Source organism: Pieris brassicae, chromosome 5 (assembly GCF_905147105.1).
Source record: "Pieris brassicae chromosome 5, ilPieBrab1.1, whole genome shotgun sequence".
Classification (NCBI taxonomy): domain Eukaryota; kingdom Metazoa; phylum Arthropoda; class Insecta; order Lepidoptera; family Pieridae; genus Pieris; species Pieris brassicae.
In genome coordinates, this window is record NC_059669.1 from 19219141 (window position 1) to 19241964 (window position 22824).

At 34.0% G+C, this 22824-nt stretch overlaps 1 protein-coding gene across 2 annotated transcripts in view; it reads right to left on the reverse strand.

The window, feature by feature from the left end:
* The window catches only part of LOC123709958 (dystrophin, isoforms A/C/F/G/H), a 331052-nt gene that overhangs the window by 38952 nt on the left and 269276 nt on the right, over positions 1-22824 (reverse strand). For both annotated transcript variants that reach the window (XM_045661594.1, XM_045661595.1), the window contains 3 exons: positions 15226-15370; positions 14117-14240; positions 12427-12593 (listed from right to left, as the gene is read on the reverse strand). In XM_045661594.1, the coding sequence (XP_045517550.1) occupies positions 12427-12593; positions 14117-14240; positions 15226-15370 (436 nt within the window). The remainder of the gene's footprint in view (positions 1-12426; positions 12594-14116; positions 14241-15225; positions 15371-22824) is intronic.

Sequence of the window (22824 nt, forward strand, 5' to 3'; positions counted from 1 at the left end):
TACGTTGTAAAGTCGATTTCAATTTATAGGTTAACATTTAATGGTTTAACGTATTTGTGTATTCGTATAAATTAATTTAAATGCTTGAATTTTATATGATAATTTGTTGACGATTTTTTTAAAACCATTGTAAGGCCAAAAAATGCAATGCAAGAAACAAGAACAAGAAAAATGCCCGAAAAAAATACGATAAGTATAGAGTTCGCCCCTCACTAAAATCATCGACAACAAGTCACATGACTTTTTGATACCCGTTACAGACAGAAGCAGTGATTCTGCGAGTGAGACACAAATAAACCTAACGTTATGTTTTTTAACGAACTTAGTATTACTATTAAAAAAACTCAACTTCAAGAAAACTCGCGAGCCCTCTGATACTGAGAGTGTCCATGGGCAGTATCCTCCTCCGTTTGCCCCCTCCTAAATATAAAAAAAAACTAGTAGTTCCTGATAAAAATTCACGTTACCAATTATAATCTATCTTCTAAAAAATGTATTACTTAAATATTGCTTTGAAAATACATCAATAGAAATCCTTCAGTCAGCGATTCTTCTCTGTGTCATAAAATTACAAGTGCCATTGTGGCAACTACAATACAATAAAGAGGGCGATAAAACTTCGCAATGGGGGGCCATTATTCTTTATGGGGGAGGTTTAATAAACGGGATGATAGAACAAAAAATACCCTAACAAACAAAGTAATATACAGATTAATAGATTGATTATTGCCGCGTAATGGTGGCGAAAAGTACGCTTAGATTTTTTTTTAAGAGTCTTCTTGCCTTTTAGACCAATTTTTTGAAAGTTATTTATAGGCCCTTTGGCGCCTGACACTGCAATTTTTACAATCCTTAATGTAAACAAAAATACAGTGTAAAATGCGTAAAATCCTCAAATTTTTAGCAGATTTTTAACATCGAGTATATTAGGTATATTTATGAGTTCGTCAGTAAACATTTTCCTGGACCAAAAACTTTTTAAGAAATTAAAACATTTCTACTCCAAAGTTTGTTGTAGCGACGTTCTCAATAATTACTATGTTCTAACTGCAGTTTAACTAAATTTTAACTCAGAGTGGTGAAGTTTAAGACTTACTTGAGACGCTAGAAAAAACTTAAAAGTTTGTCATTCATAGTACTAATTTTAAAGTTGAATTAATCTCTACTTAAAGAATAAAAATTCGCCTCAAGTCGCACTACGACCAAACGGGTATGAAGCGAAATCGAACTACCTTAAATACTATTACGTTTACCACTAAGCCACGGAGACGAACAGATTCGAGGAGCGCAATTTAAAAAAAAACAGTAATACTGTTAAATTTGCTAATATAAAAACATGCGCAGAGGCTATGAGAACTCGGAGGCATGGTCACGTGGCCTTTCACCAACCAGATGGGTCGATCAAGTGAAAGACTTATCGTCCTCAAAACTGTACATTGTAGAAGAGAGGCGCTAGACTGAAACAGATAATCCGCTCCAGTTGTTTCCTAGCTGACCACGACGCGTAAACATGAGCTACTGACTGCAGGGAGAATATAGAATATATAAGCCGAATGAATCGCGTTTATTTTATAAAATTTCCGACGTTCTGCTTGTATACAGTTTGGTCGTAAGCTCGATCCCCGGTTGTACGACAATGGACAGTCTTTCTATGTGCGCATTTAACATTCGCTCGAACGGTGAAGGAAAACATCGTAACGAAACCGGCTTGCCTTAGACCCAAAGAGTCGACGGCGTGTATCAAGCACAGGAGACAGATCACCCACTTGCCTATTAGATTGACAAATGATCATGAAACAGAAATCTGAGGCCCAAAGCTAAAAAGGTTGTCTGTTTTATTCTATTTATAGTTGAAATATTAAAGCTTTGTAGTCGGGAAATGCTACTATAGTTTCTTAGGTATTTTCGAATTACGCCTTTCTAAGTGAGATGAGAAAAATTAAATAAAGTCCTACATAACGAACCAGAGCTAGTTCGCTATTTAATTATGGATTTATGAGCATCGTGGAAAATTCAAACTCAGCTTTAGGTTGTATTCAACCATGAGAGGACGATGTAGCGATTATAAGTTATCTCTTATTGTCTCACTTCGATAGGTATTATGATTTATTAATGTCTAAAAAAATGCAATATTATTTATATGACCCTGTCTACCCCAGTGCTATACAGAAAGGTACTATAAGCTGTACTTATACGTTACGTACGTCTGTTGACTCACGTCGATAAAGGATGTTATGAATATTTTAAATGATTTTTATTGAACCGAAGAATAAGTCTAAAATAAGTTAAGCATTATAATTAACGCTAAACGCTTCGCTCATAAACGTATCATTGGTTCTGTGTACGAGCCCTCTCAGCGTAGTTTCTGGTTAATTAAGACAGTGTTTCAAGTGCCACTTACAGCGAGCTAAATAAATAATGGACCTACTCCGACACCGTATTTGGACATATTTAATGTTATATTTCATCATAATCCCGTTATGGACTCTGGAGGCTTTGTTTCCGGAAAACATCGTGAATGGAAATAATTACTGGGATTAGGGAATTTTCATATTTTGAATTAACCTTAATTAAAGATCTGTATTTAAATTGGCAAAATGAATTTACAGAAAAAAATAGTATATAATAGTTACTATTCGGCTTATCAAATGTAGTACTTTTGCACTCGAAAGCCAGGCTTATTAATTAATTAAGATTACAAAGAAGAATTAAATATTAGTAGGAAAAGCTCGTGCAAGAAGCATATTGCGGGCAAGGTAACTGTTTGTTCTATAAATCTATAATAGATAGGCGTTTTGGATTTTTTTTAATTCGTTTCATTTACGACCGATGCCATGACAGTTCAATCAAAACAATACGCGAGTGCATTTGTTGTAAAGAGAAAAAACTTTGTTTTGTTAAGATTTTTGACCAGGTTTGTACATTAAAAATTTGATAAATTTTATCGTAATTAATTCAACATTCTAATTGATGCTTTTTGTTAATGCTCCCAATAGGGATTGCGACATAAATATTTTTGCGTGGCTTTCATTAGGGTATGTTATGTAGGTTTACCTGTGTACCTTACCTAGTCTTACACAACGTATTAACGTACATTTCCTTAACACATAATACGCACAGTTACTAGTTATATATTAAAATGTAGTTCTATTGTAATTTAAGCTACGCTATTGTATTACAGCTGCAGTATTAGAGACAATTTATTAAGCCATAAACTCACCGGAAAGACACGCTCCATCGGACATAACTTTAATTGACATACTTGCGCAATCCAGGATGTGCTTTATTTTGTTTTGTAATATAAATTGTGTATAATATTTATATAATATGCATAATTAATTTACAAAAAGACTCATTGCTAAAGTTTTTGTCTCGGGTGTATATTAGTACATACATACATCAATGGCGCTACAACCTTTTTAGGTCTGGGCCTCAGATTTCTGTATCTGTTTCATGATCATTTGTTAATCGAATAGGCAAGTCACCTACTTGCCTATTCGATATATCATCAGTCTTATGTGCCTGACACACGCTCGTCGACTTTTTGGGTCGAAGGCAAGCCGGTTTCCTCACGATGTCCTCTTCACCGTTCAAGCGAATGTTAAATGCGCATATCGAAAGAAAGTCCATTGGTGCACAGCCGGGGATCAAACCTACGACCTCAGAGATGAGAGTGGCACGCTGAAGCCACTAGGCCAACACTGTGTTTTTATAAATGCTTTTTAAAGTTTAAAAAGTTTAAGCTCCTTATTAAAGATAACACGTTATATTTTACTAATAGCCAATATATTTAACTATTCAAGTAACTGTTAGCCTTAAATGTCATTTGTGTCTCAACATACGTTCAATTAGGAAACAAATCAATAATTAGTCTTACAAATAAACTCCGCCGCGACAGCTCGCAGTGAACTCAAAAATGCATGGATTCTCATGACTAGGTATATGTTAGTACATGGTCTCTACTGCACGAAACTATTGTGATATCAAACAAGCCATTTGGAGTATTTTAACCTCATTTTAAATAAAATATTAAATTCAGCGAGAAAAGGTTAAATTTTTATCGCGACAATTCAGCTCCCTCATTCAATTAGCAGTAACCGCTAGACGACTGGTGTTCACGGTTTGCGGACTGATATCCTAATGCTCCAATGTCCTTTTAAATAAAATAGTTTTTATGATAGAATTATTTGATTTAGAGAAAATAAGGAATGATTGGTGTGCCTTTAGATAATTAAGTTGCCTATTTTATTTAAAAGCGAACCTGCGTTTTCTCATGTATTATGTATTTATTTAAAAAAAAAAAAAGATTCTTTCTTGATTTCAGATTGTTTGTACTTACATAACTGAAACCTGACTGTAATATGAAACTTCGATTTGTTGCTTACCTGTAACAAAAACATAAAATAAATTTACAAGCTCAGTATACAGTCAGTTTACAAAGAAAACACAATATACTATTGTGCAAACAATGCGTTGCGCTCGCGCCGGTTACATCTTTCAATTAAAGTGAGCAGTTTATATTTAGCGCGATGCATTGTACCAAGGATTGACAAAAAAGCACAAAGTTGATCGGCGCCTGTCTGATATGCTTAATTTTTTTTTTCAAATCTTTTGTGTCAAATTTTGGGATATAGGATCTTGGACACGTGGGACATGGAAAAAAAAACCTATGGACATCGAAACTAAAATCTCAAGACAATAGTCTGTACGCAATAGCGTACATAGCAATCGACTTATACAAACTCCAAAAGCAGGGATAATATTGCTAATGGCGATAGTGGAGGCATCAATACAATTTTGTTATATATCAACAAATAGCATCACCTACAAACTCTATATACTAAATAGACGTATTTATCGCAATTTCAGTGCCATTTAATTGTAAGAGGATTGATAGTTTGTAATTAGAGAGCAATAAATAATAATTACTAGCCGCCAATACTGTTCAATATGTGCTAGTAATTAACGTATAGCAATGTGTTTGCAATCATTGCACGAGTACTATAAGTACCTATCTCTTTTCGTCAAACTGTGTTTACGCTTCGTTAAAAAGAGACAGGCAATGTATATTAGATTTACTTAAAGATATTAGAATGCGATAATATTTTATGTTATAAGGCAATAATTATGTTTAGGTTATGTCTCATCGATTGATTGGTTGAAATATTTTGGGGTACTTTCCTTATTAAAATGTATTAAAAAATTATATTGGACAACATTTCGTGCTAAAATTTGTTTATATTATTAGTAATTATAACAATCAAATATACAGTATTTACAATTTTCTTCACCTACATATTAATAATAAAAAGAAAATTTAAACAAATTTAATAAGTTTGGTCTCTGGCAACAGCATACCTTTAACGCTGGCAGCATTTTCCGCCGTATTGCGAGACTTATTTGTTAAACGAGGAAAGCACCAGCCCTGGGGTCACTGGTAGGTACTAGATACCAGGCACCAACGGCCCAAGAGTCTCTACTCCGAAGGGAACAAAATCGAAGTTGGAGAAAAGATAACTGAGCCATTTATTATTTTCTACCTGCTCTGTGGCCGTCCCATCTTATTTCTCTATTCGTATATGCTTAAAGTGGCATCAGGAGCACACCCCACATACAAACCCCCATGGACAAGTGACTTTCACTTTCACACCATCACACAACACAGCCGAATTAGGTATTACTTAGTTAAATGTATTACTTAATTTATATTAACTTTTTCCTTTTGTAAATGTTTGAAAGATTTTTTGTATATATTATGTATTCCATCTTTAGATATATCTTTAGTATAATTGTTTATTGTTATATAAAATTTATGTTATCTATGGGATTACGAATAAATAAAAAATAAATGGCCAAATAGAAAATTTACTTGAAAAGCTGGAACCTATGTCAGATATCGCCTGGCATTTATAAGCCTATGTAGCCTGGGTTGTGCCCGCCATTTTTTGTTACGTTTATTAGCTAGCACGGATACAGCTGACCGCAAGTGCAAATTAAACCGGGAATATATTGAAATTTGATATTATTACTTGATTTACTTGTTTTAGTGAAATCCTATATAGAGAAGGGGTTCGGTATTAATTTCAGTAACCATCTGTATGCAGAACTGTCACAGGTATATTTTACTTATAAGGGGGGAAACTTCCTGGTCTAAAATTCTAAAAATTATAAGGTACCCACTTATAACGAATAAACAATTTTTTTTGACTTTTGTACTTATCGTTCTACGCCATTGATTTGAGAAATATAAATTTAAAAATAAAATAGATCAGTGGCGCAACAACCTTCTAGGTCTGGGCCTCAGACTTCTGTATCTATTTGTGATAATAGCCAAGTCAGTCTTCTGTGCGTGACACACGCCGTCGACTTGGGTTTCGACAAGCCGGTTTCCTCGCGATGTTTTCTTTCAAGCGAATATTAAATGCGCACATAGACATTGAAGTGCGGCCGGGGATCGAACCCACGACCTCGGGGATGAGGGACGTAGCTTAAGCCACTAGGCCAACACTGCTGCCGAGATATAAATTTAGAAGAATTTATGCTGACGTTCAGTGTTCATGTTCATTATCTATAACTTAAAATACTACGAACTTAGTAGAGGAGATTTAACGTAAAAGATACCTTTATAAAAAAACCTCCGTACATTATGAGAGTAAACAGTGAGGCGTGCGCATGAATATATTAAACGGTGATGGCTCGACAGTATTGCGAGACCAACGACCTCTGGTACACTTGATAACTGGTGATTGGCACAATGTATACACTAGGGTTAGCTTCAGTTAAAAATTAGAGCTGAGCATGACTGCTACCACATCCTTCAATTAATTATAATTGTACAAATCTAGTAGAATGGGAGTCCACGATCCTAAATGGGGGTTTACTCGAGCGTTATAGAGACCTATTGGGTTGCGAAGCTTAGATAATTATAAGAAAAAAATGTATACCTTTTCATCGGTGGGGGGAGCGAAAAAAAAAACTGTGCCATGGACATACTCGAGCGCGTCAGATATTGTTAGCATCAATGTCGTACGTATTTTTAATAATGTACGTAGGTATATTTATCTGTTTATAGGTTAAATGGCGTGTTGATAGCAGGAAAATCATGACATCGTAACGTTAAGTTAGGTAAGGATATTGCGACTCCGGAAAAGTTGCTGTATATGTCATGTCACAGGACAAGACACGCTTCACGAGATGGCTATTCTGGAGTAATGCATAGGCACCAGAAGGTAATCATGATGTGCGCGTATTGACGCGGAGTTTTACGCGGCCGTTTGCTCATCTAAAATAAAACTAAATCTTACTGCGTTGTTGTAACGTATCTTTTGTCTCTTTCTGTCAAATTGTGTTAACGCTGTGTTATATAGAGACAGTTATATTAGAGGCAGTAAAATGATTCAGTTTTTAATGTATTCACGATTACAACCCTTTAACTTACATTTCTGCATTTGTCTTTAGTACTTTATACAATGTTCAGAGTTGTATGATTTGGATCATTCCGCATTAAAAATATTATTATTTATTTATTTCACTTACTATCTTTACAGTACCTAAGCGAATATAATATGGACGAAAAAATTAATATGTATATTATATACACAATATCGCTACTGTACTGCGAATATATAAAGATTTCGATAGTGTCGTTGACAGGATTCAGTCTTTGTTAACGGGGAACTGTGCAACAGACTGGTTCTGGCCTTGGTCAAACAGCCTTGGCCTTCGCTGTCCCAGATATGCCCTAGGTAAAAAGACACCGAGGTCTTGGACATTTGGGTGGCTCAACACTTCCCACAAGACTTAGTATATAGTTGGCCAACTGAAAGTCCCGTCTCACTTCTATTGCATCCCTAAGACAAATACTGTTGGCTACATTAAGGGACAGGAATAGATGCCATACAGTCTGTAATAAAGGAATGTGTGTGTGTGTAAACTCATCCTGTATGCGTATCCAACATAAGACAGTATTTTGTTTCATGCGGAGCACGAACAGACGAGTACACTTTCACGTTCGGTGAGACAGAATTTCACAGTAATATGGTCAAATTTGATGAAGTTTCGGAAAGAGTCTTAAAACGATCTGGTTCAATCGTTTCAGTGATGCTAACGAGCTCCAGCTCGATGTAAACCGCCATTCATGTTACTAATGATGTGCCTTGCTTTGTCGATATATTTACGGTTTTACATTTACGATACATTTAATTACTTGAATCGTATTAGCAAATATATAACACACAATACATACAACGCTGGGTGCGTTCTAAATTGGGTATCCATGGGTAACTTACCCTTTTTGGGCGACCCGTAGGCTAGTTTGGCCCACTATACTAATTTTGTATTGATTTTAAAACTTATTTATGAAAAAATAATAATATCTAAACGTATAACATTCTGTTATCAAACGGTCTACTTTATAAAACAAACTCGATTACGCGACAAAACAAAAACCTATATATAATGTCTACCCGTTACAATAGTACTACAATGCTACAATGGAATCAATTACATTCGAAAATACAGCCAATTAGTTGTACATCGATAAATTGACATCACTAGTGCTCGTCGCAAGTGGTCGCATAACGACGTCGATAACGAACTCGCGGCATTGTTATCGACAAACGAATCGATTCGCAACTCATTTGCGATTATTTTATATTTTAAAGAACACTACAAGTTTCTCATTATTCCTTTTAGAATTTTGAATCGTTCAAATTTGACAAAGAATGAAATTTAAAATTCTCGTGTCTGAAACTAACTACATAACGGGTTTAACTTTTTTTATAATCTTGTGTGTCGATTCGGTCTTTTTTTATAGAACAGGGGAAAATCTGGCAGGAGGGTCATCTGATGTTAAGTAATACCACCGCCCATGGACATTTTCAATGCCAAAAGGCTCGCAAGTACCTCCAGCCTTTTAAGACGCGCTGCTTTCTTAAAGAACCCTCAGTCGAAGTCTATTCTAGGTTACGATTTTTATAATTCTCAGTGGGCATTTCATTAATAGATAAAGTTTTTTTATCAATTGGCAGTTAGTATATATAAAAATGTATACTTGGGACTTATTACGTATTAGAATATTAAACATTCTCGTAAAAAAACTCTTAAGCAACACACAGCAAGCAAAGTATTATTTGTAAAAACTCTGCTAACTGGAAGGGATAATTTTTTTACTATGTTTATTCGTAGTATTGTCTTTTGTTAACAAAGCCTTTACACATTGAAAGAAAACACTTTTTAGCCTGATTGAAGCTATGTATTATTATAAACTTATAATTATTTTACATAATTTAAAAATTTTCCGACGTTTTGCTGCTTTACAGCGTTGTAATGTCAAAAAGTAGAGAAAGTTGTATTATCTGTATTTATTTCCCCGGAGTTGATATCGTCGATATAAATCGATTTAAAATTATGTAAAATAATTATAAGTTTATAATAATACATAGCTTCAATCCGGTAAAAAAGTGTTTTCTTTCAATGTTTATTCGTTATCGGAACTCCCAATATTTGTATCAATGTTCCAACTATTGAAATTACAAATGTTATTAAATCAATACCTACGACTGCAACGGTGCGGTCAAGGCGGTAGTCGGAAATCAAACTATGTTCATTTCAAAGTTCACGCGGTCACGTGTTCGTTTGCGCATGTTTGACCAACGAACTAACTACGAGAGGTATCTTATTCAGAAAGGGGTATAGAAATCCTGTTATATTGTTCAGTGTATGAATTATCTTAATAGAAACCAAAAGTTGTATCAAATAGCTACCGTAATAGATACCCAAAGTTGGTGTATGTCTGGAAAACTTTTAAACAAAACATAAGCACGAAAAAGCATATTTTAAATAGAATAAATGCCTACTATGCAATATTATATGCATAGTCGAGCTCTCAGTAACATAAATTTGCGTTTAATTAAAATTACGATACAATTAGATACAAAGTAAGTCCAATAATCCTATGCCAAAGTCCGGTTTCAATCCAATTTCCGGTTCCAATCACTGGTCAAGTTATCGATAAAAGGTGTTTACAATTTTTAATTAATTTATATGTCTCATATTAGTACGATTCAAAGTATTATTAATAACAATAAATGTTTATTTCAGTATAGTGTTCCACGAAAAAGAGGTCGCTCGCTTGAGAGAAGATAAATGATAGAGAGAGATGGAGTCAGATGGAGGCGGCCTAGACTCTATAAGAGATTCTTAAATAAATTATTATTTCTCTAGTATGAAACAAAAAAATCAGTAGCATGTAGTGTTTTTTTAGGTCTGGGCCTCAGATTTCTGTATCTGTTTCATGATCATTTGTCTATCTAATTGGCAAATAGGAGATCAGCCGCCTGTGCCTGACACACGTCGTAGACTAAGGCAAGCCGGTTTCCTCACGATGTTTTCCTTCACCGTTGGAACGAAAATCCATTGGTGTACAGCCGCGATCGAACCTACGATCTCAGGGATGAAAGTCGCACGCGAACGCCACAGGGCCAACACTGCTCTACTACTGCAACGCTGAATATGTATTGTATAAATGTAATAGAAGTCGGGAAGCGTCATACCCCTAGCAATGTCCTCGTTGCAAATCAAACAATAGTCAAGCAATTAATCTTGTTTGATATTCAACCATTAACTCAGATATAAATGATATAGAAGGAACAAAATATTATTTAACAATTTTATATGTCTAGACAATTTTACATTTCAAAAAATGTCGTAAGAAAACTGATTTATCTTAAGCGCTATATGTCAAGTACATAAGGCATATCACCCATTTGCCTGAATAAATAGATCAATATAATGGACAGAAATTTTGTACCTAACTTTTAACTATATTTTGCAATATATTCTGTAAAGCTGATGTATTAGGACAGCTCTAAGAGTAAAGGTCCCCTCTATGGTACCTTTATCAATGGAATTTCACAATATTCTTTTTTACAAACGGTAACATTCAGTAACGAGACAGCGCAAAGTTTGACTAATATGTCAAATATTTATTTTGACTTACGGCAGTACAGTTCGTGCTTAGTTTTGTTTCTGAGTTTTAACATGAGCACACAAAACTCGAGTAACACCAAAAGTCTGGATTTCAGATTTCGGTATTAGTATTGTAATCATTTGTATTTTCTAATAGGCAAGTAAATTTAATATCTTTTAACAAATGATTACTAAAATAATGATTAATTAAGCACTTCCAGTTAGTATAAAGGATAGATCAGGCTTATTGAGCAAGAGATATTCAGGTCGGGTCGGGCGTGATCACATCTCGGCTATAGATATTAATCGTCCATACTTCATGTCATAGAATAAGTCACCTTTGGGAAATTAGTTTATGCCTTGTGCCTCATGGAGGCCCCGCCTCCATGCTATCGGTAGCTCACATTTCTAATATGACTGAGTTTGAGACTGAGACTGACTTTTGGGGCTGATAGTTTTAGGTAAGACGACGAAGGCTGGTAAAGAAAAGTTATAAATCGAGTAGAATGCGTATCTGTTTGTGAATTTCAAAATTGAGATAAATACGGCCAAAAATAACAATACAATTTTAGACAATTATAACGTGAGTGATAATTATACGGAAATGATACTAAAAAAATGGAATAAGTTATAATATTTTTTTATATAAAAGGGGGCAAACGGGCAGGAAGCTCATTGGTGTAAAGTGATACCGCCGCCCATGGACATTCACACTGTCAGAAGGCTCGTAAGTGCGATGCCGGCCTTTTAAGAATTGATACGCTAAAGGACCCTAAGTCAAATTGATTCGAAATTACTATATTAATTGTAGTAATTTTTTTATAACAAATTAATTTGTATGAAATCATGTTTCATGCTCACAAAAAAATATTATTACCTAACATTTAGTAAATTTATATAGTTAACGTTAATATTTTTAACGGTGATTAGAGACAGACAAATAGTATTATCATCTGTGTACTTAATCTTTGAAGCTCAATCTTTGTGCATGGCCATGCATATCCACGAAGATTTAAGATGAATAATTTCAATCAATAGAGGATATCCGGTCCTAATATCTAAATAAGTATTACAAAAGAGTTTTTTTTTAATTTACCGATAAATGAGGCCTTAGTTGTTTTTAAAGCGACCACCAAATGACAGATTTTTCAACAAAATTATATTTTAGTACCAATTTACAAGAATTCAATACTAGTGGACTGACATCTATGATACTCTGCTCAAGTCTAAAGTATCGATATTATCGACGTTTTTCGCTGATTACAAACAACACCGGTAGATGGCGCTGAAATAATTTTATAAAACAATTAAATTCAGTTCTAAACAAATCCTTGATCTGAAATGCGAACATCTACCTCATGTCTTTCTCTCTACGACACACATAGCATAAGACACAGATACAACTACATTTTAATAAAAAGTCGGATCGTTACTTTATACAGAAAATCTTCACATTACCTGTACAGCATCATCAAGGCGATGGCCCCAGGCGTCACTTCGATCAACAAGCGAGTTCCACTTGTCAGCTAACTTGGCGACCTCACGCCGAATGGACCTGGCCAGCTCCCGAGCCTGTTCTTCTGCAGATCGGTATCCGCGCGAGTCACCTTCACTCTCACGGCTCGCTGTGAAGAGGAAAATAAATATAACTCATTTTTAATTTAAAACAGTTACAAAATATAAATTAGTCCGTTTAAATAATTTTAAAAGCGTGCTCTCTTACGAAAGATGTTCTATATAATTACTTGTAATGTCAAAACCCTTTCTGGTCCTTATTGGAGGAGGCCTTCATCTCGAAAGGGGGTTTAATCATATATAAACAAAATATTATTATACTAACAAGTTGTATATTCGTATACTTTTATTATATTATGTTAAATAATTTTTTACAATTGTCGTCGCTGTACAAATTTATAATTATTTCATTTGGTAATTGACCTTTCGAACGGTTATATTCGAAATTTAAAAATTCTATATATAACCAAAGTTCATTAACCTATAGTATCTTTGCTTTTCAAATGACCACCGCATACAAGGATTTCATTCAACGTGTTTCTGAAGAATTTTGAAATCCCGCTGAAAAGGCCTCCTTCATTAAACAGATGAACCCTTAAATGTAGGTTGAGGTAAAATTCATTACGAGTTATTTTATATGGAATTTTTACCATCATTACATATACCGAATTTGTAAGCTGTTCAGTACCTATAGGCGAACATTTTTCTGATGCAAGAGACATACAGACATAACATTTATTACTAACTTAACACACACACAGAAACACACAAAATAATAATAATAGTAATGAAAAAAGGAAAGATAATAAAAAAATATGGAAATAAAAAAGGAATAAGGTACATCGTGTGTAATGTGTGTTTGTTGTGGTTGTAACTGGCCCTGACTCAGCATGCATGCTGTGGAGCAGACGTGTTCCATAGCAATAGTCATTCCGCCAGAGATCACAACAGTTAGTTTGCGCCACAGACGAAAAGAAAGAAAAAGAACATAATAATAATAATGGTAAAAATTTGTTAATGTAAGTAAAAAAGTCTAGTAAGATTTGTTTGTATAAATATATATCTAGTAAATAAAAAAATAGGAATAAATAACAGAGAAATACCCAAATTAAATATGGCAATATATCAGAATGTATATATATATATATATACATGTACATATTGCGAGGTAATTATTTAAAAAAAATAGACCAACCAAACAGATAGTATGTAAATCGTAAAACAAATTTGAACAAAATACAGCCATTAACAAGTAGGTGAGCGGTGATTGTGAATTCCGTGTGACGGAGAATCAATCACGGGCCCTAATTGAATCGTAGCTACAAGCTTACGGGTCCACGCATATTGGTAAAACGACCTGGCCTAGTAGATTATTTTTTTGCCACAAAAGTAGGTAAAACAAAAGACGATATTATGGCGTTTCATTTGATTCTTTCTTCAGGAATTGAACAGGGGCCAAACGAGCTGGAGTGACGTGTCCCCCATGAACACTCTCAGTGACAAAAAGGGTTTACAAATACGTTGCCTGAATTTAAAGAATTGCCACGTTTTTAAAGTGCATTTGTTTTAATATTCGCTTAAATAAACAAATGAAAAAAGGTTCTGCATGTGGAAAGCATTCTCAAAGGCTCACCTTCCGTATCACTTGTGTCTGACAATGGTGGTTCGTTAGCCACATACTGCCTTCCGCTGAGGAGGTTACTCTCCACCACAGGTCGTTTGTCTTCTAACTGTCGCCTGAATGCACGGTGGTCGTCCTGTAATATGATTTAATTATAACAATGAGGCCTGGTTGATAGTACCGGATGCCTTTAACACAATGGACATAAGTGTCTTGATTGCCCAAAGTTTTCAATTATGGGCTAGCTTCGCTTTAGCATGATATAACTGAGATATGCAAATTAATTGCTAACAGCAAGTCAAATATTAATAATTACTCGATAATTTCCTCATAGTTGGCAGCAAATAGTGATGCAACTATCTCAAAAATGTCGATAAAGAACGCGTTATTAGTTGGCTGAATGGCGCGAGCGCTATAAATTGTGGCAATGATGATAAATTATGATATATATGGACACTAACTGCTTAGTATGTGATATTTTAGTTTATTAATTGCGAGAAATAATGTAGTAACTTTAACTGTAACTTTAAAAAACGTGATAATTCAGAAAAAATACAAGATTTTAGGCTATTAAATCCAATCGACTTTTTAATGAGATCAATTCACACATTTTCATAACTTTAAAATACGAATAGAATTTCGTGAATGTATGAATAATTACAATAAATCTAAATGCACATTTCAGTGGGACAATTAAGCTAACACGGCCATTTTGTGGTGAACTCTTGACCAAAATGGTGGCTATTTGGTCAGCTGATTTAACGCGATTATACGCAATATCGTCTCACTCATTCATTTTCTATTACACTTTTCACTATTGTAATTATTTTTCATAAATTATATACAAACGGGCGACATAATAGGAAAGTAATATAAAGATAATAGTCATTGCAGTAATTAATCATTAATGAGGCAACATTTTTTTAAAATTTTAAGTTGACGATATTTGGTGTTTCGCTTTTGCATTAAAATAATACATTATATTTATTAAAAATAAATAAATTTCAACATATTTTAACTCATATATGATATACAGTACTTAGGAAAGCAAAAGCCGTATCAAATCACAATTTTAAATTTATTTAATGTAGATTTGTTTTATATTATTACAGAAAACTCACTTGTTGTTTTATAAGTGCTGTAAGATCACCCCTCGGTGGAGCCAGAGCGTTAAGTTCCGTTTCCTTCCTTATCACCCATTCTGTCAGCTCCCGCAGCGATAACAGAAGTGCTGACCAGTGTTCTGCATTGCTCTCAAGGCGGTTTCTGGAGATAATTGAACGTTTGTTATCATAAAAGCTTAACAAACATCTGTAATACGGTGATTTCAATATTGGTCTAGCTGTTATAAAGAGTAAAAGAGGATCTTATGAATTGGTAAGAAAAAAGTATACGTAGGTGTGTTAGTATGAATAATATTTAAACAATGATCTGATTTTACATTTTATGCCAGTTCCAAAATCAAGGAGTAAGGCGGGTAGTCAGGCGTTTATCGCCTTTTATAAGATTTAATTTTTTGGTTCATTATTACGCTACTTCACTTTACAAATCATCGAAGCACGCGTTTATAACTGGTAAATACTTTTTTAAAAGAAATATCGTAATTATTTTCAATAATTTTTTTTACACGTAACTTGCATGTTAAATCTCAAAGATACATTCCATTACTACGACGCGGCACCCCGAACAACTATAATTCAGAAAGTTGGCTACAATATAAAGCCAAGATGACTGCAATTGTGGAAATTTGGCCAACGTTCGCCTACTTTGTATGGTAAGCCTGAGACTTAAGATAAAGTTAGTGTTGGTCATTTATCGATATTATATCAGACGTTTCCATACTCATATTATTTTTACTGTACTATACCGATTGTCATAGTCGTATTTAACGGGAAGTTTGATTTGCGATTTAGTAAATTTATTTGATTATTGTCTAAAAAATGATACAGACATTATTTTCTAATTATAATTCACAATCTCATCTTGTGAACTGACAATATGTCAAACTTCACATAAGATAAATAATTTGACAGCTTTTAAAACTAATGTCATGTCGTTCGAACGCCTCAATATATGACTGAACGTAATACTAATTGATATATTATCAATAATTATTACATAAAGAGCTATTAACAATGCATTTACACTTTAAGTAAGAATGTTCTGTGTGTGAAATGAAAATCGGTTTGATAACTCTGAAAACTAAAGTCAGGAGTGATTGACGCTCTAACACCTGAATAAGTGACAGTATTTGATCATTGATCTGGTATCAATTATTATTAAATGAAAAGTTATATAACTACATTTTTTTAAATATTTATACGACAAAAACATCGACAACACAGCACCACACTGGACAATTAATCTCAACATTTGCTAAGAATTTTATTCTTACACTTTAAACTTTGAAGACGTAAAGTGGAATGTATCTTATTACAATGGATTTCTCCTCTTAATTATGGGATTAAGTGCAACTCGCGACGAGAAAATTAGGGAAATTAAGAGCCAGCCGGGAAAACCTAGGAAAGGATTGAAATAAAACGTTATTGGAGAGTTATGACCTTTTGCTTTTGTTTTCAATTAATTGTACAGTGCCGCATACTTCTCTTGGACTGAAATTGGTAATACCGTCGCCATGTTCAAATGACAGACTGACATTGTCAGTTATCTGTAATTTCTTGGTGCGTACAATAAATAATTTTATCATCTACCAACATCTAATAAAAATTCAGCTAAAATGTATTTAATCTGCATCATTAATTGGCAAAGTTTTCATTAAAGATTCGGAATGCTAGACCGTGTCATAAAATATATTATATTATTAGTACAGTTTCATATCAGTTGTTCCTTAGTTTGTCACATTTAATTAAGCCTAGAACTGTATTTTCTAGATACACAACTTTATTAAGACATTTCAATAAATTATTAAGTTTAGGAGGCTCCATGACTGCATTTGATGTCTTCAAATAATTTACCTTATAATGGTTAATTTTACTGGCAATACTAATACAAACAAAACCATGTCCATGACAACGTCGCTCTTAGCGGCCAAGGAAAATATGTGGCACTGCAGCCTAATTAATAAACAAAATCCTTGCCATACAATAATTTATTTCAATAAATTTATTTAAATTGTAACTATCTTTAAGCTGCCATTGATAATCAATGTCTCATTTGTCTACGGTGCAGTGTCCATTCGATTGTGCGTGGTTAATTTAGTTGATATTATTGCACAAATATCATCAAAATCTGTCCAGCCCTTTAGGAGTTTAAGTTTAAGCACATTTACTGAAGATTTATATTTTTTTTTATATTACATATATATTTATGAAGAATATAATATAATGAACGATAAATATATCACCGCTCGGTATCGCTATGGGAAGTTATACAGAGGCTTTAGATTGTTTTAGAAAAGAAATAATTGTTTTTCAGACATTGTCTTTTGGTTATTTTTTCAAAGCTTAGTCAAAATACACAATGATAACGGCTTGTTTCAAGCAGAATCTAACTGTCAAATACAGAAGGCTCTATAACTTTTAATAGCGATACTAATACAAATGTTTTCTTATGAAACTTCGTAGTTCTCTTAATATCCATAGCGCAAAGGATCGCTCTTGGAATCGCTACTGGAAGTTACAGAGTACGAGCGCTGAAGTCAACATTCAAAACGGATTGTATAATAATTTGCCACGTATTACTCAATGTATGAGGTGAACCACAGTCCACAAATTTACCTCATAGCCCTTATTGTTCGTATCGCTGCGAAATTTTGCTGGTACAAAGGAAAAATTTAAAAGTGGAAATTCCGTTTAAGTTATTTCACTCCGCGTACGGGAATCTATCAAAGGTCCACCGCTGAGTACCGTCAACAGGGGTAACGATAGGGTTGTCACAAATCATTTATTATTTATTTTTAATAAAATATATGTAAGAGTTATATTTAAGCTTACAAATACATATTTTAATGCGATAGACTAGAATATTTTACTAGAATTTCAAACTTACAACTGACCTCAATAATGTATTTAATACTATGAACGACTGCGATGAAGTCCTGGGATCGATTAACATTTAATAAATATTTTAATTTATACTTTAAGAGTTAAATTTTAATTTTGAGAGCGCGTGATTGGCAATGGTGTTTTGTAGTTTCGGAATCAAAGGCTCACTTCGCATCGTTGCCCCAGCGGAGTAGTGGTAGTAATTTGTTTGTACCTGCATGAGTGATACTTAGTGACAACCCTAGAAGCAAAGAGGCCGTAGTCGACCGCAGCAAACGCGCCGACAATATTCGTGCTACACCAGCTTATCAACCATTACACGTGTTCAATTTACATATATTTGCTAATTATAATTGTTAATATTATTTACACCAAGACACTAAGAGAGACCAAGAGGTCAGCGAAAAGTGTATCTCTGTTCATATGTAATAAATTATTTAAAGATCTCACATAAATATTTGTAAACTATATGAATTATGTACAAGTAAATTAAAAAAAAAATTCTAATGGCTTAGTTAAAAAAATTATTTGATCGAAACACAATTTCAATCAATACATAAAACACAATTATTTAGTCAAATATGAGCGCAACTCAGGGTTGATTTTAAAATAGATATTGTATATTATCAATTCCATATATAATTAATAAATTAAATCAAAATTATCTATCACCAATAATAAACCAATAATAATAACATAACTATAACGGGTAAATATTATAAAGATATGAAAAAAGCATTTTCAAATAATATTCTACCATATAAACATGTTCTCGCGCCTATAAAAGTGACAATAAAGTGATAATGACACTTTTATTCCACTATCAAATCAGTAAATATTTTACGACGAAGTTTGCATACATCGGATATTGTGTGGTCGCAGTGATAGCAACTTTAAATTCGAATTATTTGTTGCCCTGTCACTTCTAACATGTAAAAAAAACAAGTCTCACAACGTTTTCTGCCGTAAGACGTTGTGAGATACATATAATAAGTCGGTTAATTAATTTATTACAAAAAGAGTCTAAACTGAGATTAGAACGTCAAACATTTATTTAATTAACATAATCACTTGGTTTATATAAGGGGGGGATTCAAGAATCTCCAGAAATTCTCCTTATACAATGTGTTGAAAACAGGATGGGACGGCCATGCCACTTTTATGCTCGACTTGGTGGGCGCACTGCCATGATCTTATACACTATTAGGAAGGGTAGGGTTTACTTAATTTTTTTAACCCTAAGCAAACTCTGCAAGATTCTGAAAAAAAGGCAGCATTTTCTCGTGTGTGTTTATATTTTTGTGGAACCTTTATTTAAATAAAAATGTAGTGCCGAATTTAGAATTTGTTGGTAGATTCCATAAAATTTTAATGGTAGTAAGATAACATGCTTTAGGGGATGAAAAAGAATTTCTTGACGGCAAGTCGTTGACACAACGATTCGTAGCAAAGCGCTGTCAGTAGGACCAAGCAACGGAGGACGCAACACAATTTTATATGCAATATAAAACGAATAAAACACGTAATAGCGCGATAATAGATACATATATCACTGCGAAATGTGTCTGCCACAGATAAGTGCCTGTAAAAGTGTTTATGATGTTGCTATTTCAAGTTAAATTATAAAAACTCATCTGGCATCTATTTTCAATGGAAATTAGAAAAAAAAGTTGCCAACGTAAAAAACTATGATAGAGCAGATGTTAAGAAGGAATGGTGACGCATTGTTGGTTGTAAAATCTAAAATAATTACTTGAGTAATTGAAAGACTGATTTTCCCTTAACTAAATTTAAATTTCGTGTTCCCTCTTGATACACAAGGTATCCCGTCACTACATTCCACCAGCATTCCTATAGTTAATGCTCCCACTCCCTTACACTATGAATTAAAAAAAAATTTTTTTTAATGTTTGCCTTTCTTTAAATGTGTGCCGAGCTTTGGCAAGCTTTTGTAAATGAAAGAAATACAAACTATTTATTAGATCACGGTTTCGTTAGTATAAATAATTGCCTAACAGTGTACCAAACAATATCGATACAACTACATGAAAAAATAATCTTCTGTGTGTGTTTACCTTATTTTTTATTATTTAGTATTTAAGACGTGTGTATGGAACGGCTATATATATATATATATATATTTTTTTTTTTTTATAAAATAGGGGGCAAACGGGCAGGAGGCTCACCTGATGTTAAGTGATACCGCCGCCCATGGACACTATCAATGCCAGAGGGCTCACGAGTGCTTTGCCGGCCTTTTAAGAATTTGTACGCTCTTTTCTTGAAGGACCCTAAGTAGAATTGGTTCGGAAATACTTCAGTCACGGCATACGGCAAAAATTGCCTTGAAAAACGCTCGAACGAACGACGAACGTCGTGGAACGGCGGACGTCGAGGTGATACGGGTGGAATTTTGTATTCGTCCGATGATGAAACTCAGCTGTAGATATTAATCCGAACAACTCCTCTGAACACTCTCCATGGTAAATGGGGTAGAAGATGCAGAGTGACCCCACATCTCTACGCAACGCCAAAGGACCGAGCCGCTCGGAGAGGGAATGGTCATCGACGATTCGAACCGCTCTTTGTTGGATACGGTCAAGTGGAAGGAGCTGGTACTGGGCAGCTCCCGCCCAGAGGTGAGAACAGTATTCTATGTGGGGCCGTATTTGCGTTTTATAGAGTTGCAAGCGGTTGCAATTTATATAATTGTTACTTTAAATAAAATATTGCGGCAAACAACTCTCACTCCTGGCCTCAGATTTCTGTATCTATTTCGTCATTTGTTTTTTCTACTTACTTCCCTATGGAAGTAAGTGCCTTCTGTATCTGACAAACGTCAAATGTTTTCCCCTAAGGCAAGCCGGTTTCCTTAAAATTCTTTCCTTCTGCTTTAAACCTGTCTCGTAGGCTCGTTTGCCCCACTATTTTATACAAAAAAAGGTTTTCTTCCTAGCCGAAGCTAGTCGTTCTAACGATATACTTGCCTTTATTGGAACATTAATATAAATGAATTAATAGTGATAATAAATATTACGAAAGAAAAAGTCCGGCGAGCAATTTGTTAAGTTTTTTAATCAAGACTCAAATTGGGCGATTTATTCCCAGCGACTAGCGTCATTTGTAATTTTTAGGTAACTATAGGTGTACTTTTGCATGTGTATTTTATACATAAACATACAAAGATTATAATTGATGAATGTATAATGTTTTTAAAGCGACTATCATCCATAAGATAGCATAGAAGTATTTCTGTGTGTGCGCATATAACATTCGCTGGTGCGGTGAAGGAAAACAACGTAAGAAATCCAGCATAAAAGAGAAGAGCTGAAGGCTAATCAGCTATTGCCAATAAGAATCACGAAACAGATTAATTACATTCCACATTAAATATTACGAGAGGAGAGTAATTCACATTATATTACGTATTATCTAGGGTTGCCTAGAGTAGATTGCTTAATAACGGTAAGACCGCACCATGTTTTTTTATGTTTATTGTATTATTTAATCGTGTGCAAATAGTGTTATTAATAAACTATTTGCACACAATTAAACAATAAAATAAAATCTAAGCAATACTCCATTGCTGTTATCCAACTGTAAGCAATTGTATCCCTGTCTGCAGGAGCACGTTTTAGATGTATAATGGCTATCATATACAGCCAAGTTACAGTATATGATTGCCTCCAGAACGATTTAACACATACTTAAACCACTGGGACAGTATGCCCACACAAAAGTATATACACTAGTTTTGCTGTCCCCAGGAGAAGGTGCGCTCTGTTATTGCTTCATCATCACAATGATAAGCTTCACTAGACATTTTTGAAGTGACACTTCTTTATCGGCGTTGGAAGATAATTAACAGTCACATTTTTCCGTTACGCGTCATCTTTTCCTTGGTCCTACCACGGTTGATTCGAAGAGTACTTTCTCCAGCGGAGTAGAGATTGCCGTTTAAGCGGACTTACTCCCACCACTAGACTTGACTTCTATTCTATTGCACCCTTATTTATTTCTAACACTAGTGACGTTATATTAAAGTGAACAGCAAAATCAAAGGCTTTATTATAATTATAATTCCAGTGAATTTCATAAAAAAAGTAAATAATGATATTTCTAATACTTGGGTGTGGTTGTTGTATTTATTTATCTAAGTTGTTTAAAGTTAACATCAGTTTTTGATTGTATTTTTCATTACACCAACACGTGGGTGTGATTATGGTTTTTTTTTTCATATCTTTGATAATGAAAGCATTTTGTTAATCTTTATCTTATTTAACTTTATTTAACCATTTTCTGTAAAGTTGCATATAGTAGATCATTTTACGAAAAATAAGGTGACAAATAAGTTTACTTCTTACGTGTGTACACTAGTACACGCACACATTTGTATTTATTAAATATTTCTACATTGAGTACGACTCTTGATTCCTATGATACAAACAGATTGACTGTAATTGGACAAACTTATTAAACCTATACACTAAACATTTATAACGCCTTTGTAAAACCAAGTGTGGAACAAAAGGTATCCTTTAAGCTGCTACAACTAGGTCACCCATTTTTTGTAATCTTTTCAGTTTCACGGAAGCAATGTTACGTGGCTTTTCGTGTTTTTTTTTGTTCCCAGAAACATTATTAAAATGTTATATTGATGTTTATTGGTGAAATGAATTGGTAAACGCCAGTAGTGCTTGGCAACAATACTGTCAA